This window comes from Brassica napus, chromosome C2 (genome assembly GCF_020379485.1).
Source record: "Brassica napus cultivar Da-Ae chromosome C2, Da-Ae, whole genome shotgun sequence".
Taxonomy (NCBI): Eukaryota; Viridiplantae; Streptophyta; class Magnoliopsida; order Brassicales; family Brassicaceae; genus Brassica; species Brassica napus.
The window spans coordinates 53,357,558-53,360,999 of NC_063445.1; the positions used below are offsets into that span (position 1 = coordinate 53,357,558).

Genomic DNA, 3,442 nt, shown 5'->3' on the forward strand with positions numbered 1-3,442 from the left:
CCCACAAGAATAATAATCCTAAGCCCTTTGTCAAAAAAAAGAATAATAATCCCCTTAATGGTCACCTTTAAACTCAGAGATTAACCATTAAGACATTGCCACGTGGACAAAATTTTAGATTGTCTACTTTTGAACCCAAAGCCTTTCACACACTTTGGTCCCCTTTTTCCCATATACAGGTCCCATAGACATGTCTCTTAAAAGCATCATGAATTGGATATTTGGATTATCCATTTTTCTCATATATCATGCCAACGTCATTATAATATATGCATACTTTTTGTTTGCTTCTGTGATATACTGAGTTAACTAAGTATAGTATGAAACATGGTGGAATTATGGTTTCTTTGGCAAAAACATACACAATGAAATGAATTGTATTTATATAATAGCATGCATCCATGAAGGAAATCATCAAATACGTTTGGTTGCAAAACATCAATCAAATAAAATTCACAAACGATCAAAAATAAAAAGATACCAACTTATTAATTTGATTCCAAATTGTTTTGTAAATTATTGGCATAAATATAGTATATATCAAATCCCAAAGGAACACAAACCAATCAAATTGACCCAAAAATAACAAACTCCTAATTACCCCCAATATATTTAAAATTGCTAATATTTAAGAAACCCTCCTTTTCAAATACAAATTCCTTTTACACACTGATTAATCCACTTTACTATTCTTTTCTTTCTTATTTTCTTGTTTAGAAATAATTTCTTGTCTATTCAGAAGCTTCCATTGTTGACGAGCTGCTGTTGTTGCTGTAATAAGAGCCAAAAGTCTTCATCACTCCCTATGTTCCAAACACTGTCCGAATAAGGAGGTATCATTCCATTATCATTTTCAAACCAATTATGATAACTCTGCGTTAAATCTTCGCTTAATAATCCACCGTTAACATCCAAATAATTTTCCGGCGGCGACATGATTTGTGGACCCACCAAACTCTGATCCTGGTTGTTCTCAACCTTTTCCACTTCACTACCGATGTGATACTCGGTTAAACCGGACGTCGGGGATACTGACACGCTTGAAGTTTCCTGCGTGTCATAACCATTAGGGTTGCTCATGAAACTCAAGTGGTCCATGTTGGTATTGTTATTGCTATTGAGTCCGGCATCGTACGACGTCATCAAGAACTGATCTGAAGGGGTGGTGACGCAAGACGACGTTGTAGCAGAACCGGTGGAGGTTGAAGCGGAGGCTTGGATCCGCTCTACGAGACGAGGCATCCAAAGATACCTCATGGTGTCTTTAAATTGTTGACTGTTCACGTCGCATTTAAGTTGTTTTGCATGCTTTTGCACACGTGTTCTCCAGTAGTTTTTGATCTCGTTATCTGTTCTTCCTGGTAAATATTGTGCAATCTTAGACCATCTGAAATCACAAGAAAACATATTGTATTAGTGACTAAAACTGTGACGAAAATTTTGTTACTAGAAAATAAACAATCTTAAAATTCTATGATCTTTTAAATACATGATATTTCATCTTTGCAACCAAATTCTTGTAAATACAATAAATTACTATATGGATTGTTTGAATTTTACCTATTGCCCCAACGGGAGTGAAGTTCAAGAATTAAGAGTTGTTCTTCAAGGGTTATGTTTCCACGGCGGACGTCTGGTCGGAGATAGTTTAACCACCGTAGTCTGCAGCTTTTTCCGGTCCGTTTGAGTCCTGTTTTAAATCGGAAGAGACTACTATTTAGACATCATCATGTACACGTATATTGTATGATGGTTTCATACGCAAGAAACTCATCATAATGTTCATAATTTGTAAATTAATAAAAATAAATCCATAAATTATATGGACCGTTGCTATGAGGCAAATTGTCTAAAAGGGTCTTTTTCTCCAGCAAACTTTCTTTCATTGCGTTAGTGCTCTTCCCATTTACATGTTGATCATTTATTAGCATTTTTTTCGTCGCGAATATATAGCTACTTTATTCAAAACCTAGAGTTTAAACTATTGAATCCATACCGAGATTCGAAAATATAATAATTGTCCATACAGCGAAAAATCAGTAGAATCATATATATATTGGCTATAACGAAATTACTTTTAGCAATTCATAAAGAAGAAAATTAGTGAGAGGAATAAACATGAAGGTTATAAAGTTTTGGTTTATCACATGTGCATAAAATGCAAAACCCGTTTTCTTGAAACTTCAAATAAGTAAATTTCATCAACAAAAAAATGAAGTTCGATTCAAAAACAAAAACACTCATGGAAATCGAAACATGAAAGAAAAGAACAAAAGATATCACTAGTTATAATAAACTTATGCAACTTGTGATTATTTGGCCATTTAAATTTTAATCAAGGAACACATATTCATTACACAAGAATACATATACTACTAATCTGAGTGTTTAGACGTGTAAGTAGATGTGGTAGTGTATGATACCGGCGCAACGAGAGAGAGAGTTCCATCGGCCTTCACCATGAGTGGAAATGTAATTGATGAGCTTGAAATCTTCCTCAACTGTCCATGGACCTCTTCTTAGGTCCATTTCTTCATCCACGTTATTCTCGAAATCTCCAATGTTCTTGTTCATCATTAAGCTTCTTTTGTCATCCATATTGAAAGTTGAAACAAAGAGAGATTAAGAGAAAAGACACTACTTTTTGTTGAAGTTGTGTAGAGAGAGAATGGATGTTGTTTGTGTGCACAGGGAAAGATGGAGAAGTTGATAGTTTTTATAGATGAACAAAAAATAAGATATTTTTAAAAAAGTTTACTTTTCTAAATTTATTTGCAACATGTGTGACAAAGGCATAAACTGCCGCAATATAAGAAATTTGTATTTTCATTAACCTATATATCCCCTATATATTATTTGTGAAACATCACAACTTCTTTTTGTAGCCACATGTCATCATTAGGATGATTCTTAGAATTATTAGAGAAATAGGTTGATCCATCTAATTATATAATAAATTTTTTATTAAACTAACCATAAATTCATTATTAATGTCATTTATTATTTCCTTAAATAAAGATTACGGAATTGTCTAATGTGAGTAAAGTATATACGACAATTAATGATTTTGAATAATAAAGATCTGATAAAAAAAATGTATCTTCTATCAAATTTGTTTAATTTAAAACTATTAAAATAATTTTAAAAAAAACACAATAACCATATTATAAAAATTTAGATTTTTCTGTATATTTTATATTTTGAATTTTAAAAAATGACTATAAATTATTAAAACTGTTAAAAGTCTCACATTCAAATTTTGCGATCCATGGTTTAAAATTTTTGTTATGACAAAATACAAATGATTACAAAATCATATAAGTAAAAGTATAATTTAATTAATCATTAAGATTTAAAATATATATGTATTCTAAATTAAACTATAAACCATATTGAATAAATAAATATTTTAGTTTCAAAATTTACTTTGAATAATTTTTTT

At 31.2% G+C, this 3,442-nt stretch overlaps 1 protein-coding gene across 1 annotated transcript; it reads right to left on the bottom strand.

Annotated features, from left to right (window-relative positions):
* Window positions 1–476: 476 nt before the first annotated feature.
* Window positions 477–2,743, bottom strand: LOC106379986 (transcription factor MYB78). The gene is made up of 3 exons (XM_013819826.3): window positions 2,424–2,743; window positions 1,561–1,690; window positions 477–1,387 (listed from the first exon to the last, which is right to left on the bottom strand). The coding sequence occupies exons 1-3, from the start codon at window positions 2,596–2,598 to the stop codon at window positions 736–738; spliced, it is 957 nt and encodes a 318-aa protein (XP_013675280.2). The 5' UTR covers window positions 2,599–2,743; the 3' UTR covers window positions 477–735.
* Window positions 2,744–3,442: the final 699 nt, after the last annotated feature.

Bases quoted from the DNA above. Each gene is read 5' to 3' on its own strand.
- LOC106379986 (XM_013819826.3), bottom strand. From the start codon at position 2,598: ATGGATGACAAAAGAAGCTTAATGATGAACAAGAACATTGGAGATTTC. The intron at 1,691-2,423 runs GTATCATACACT...GATTTAAAACAG, and splicing joins CTCTCTCTCTCGTTGCGCCG to GACTCAAACGGACCGGAAAA. The intron at 1,388-1,560 runs GTAAAATTCAAA...TTGTGATTTCAG, and splicing joins CACTCCCGTTGGGGCAATAG to ATGGTCTAAGATTGCACAAT.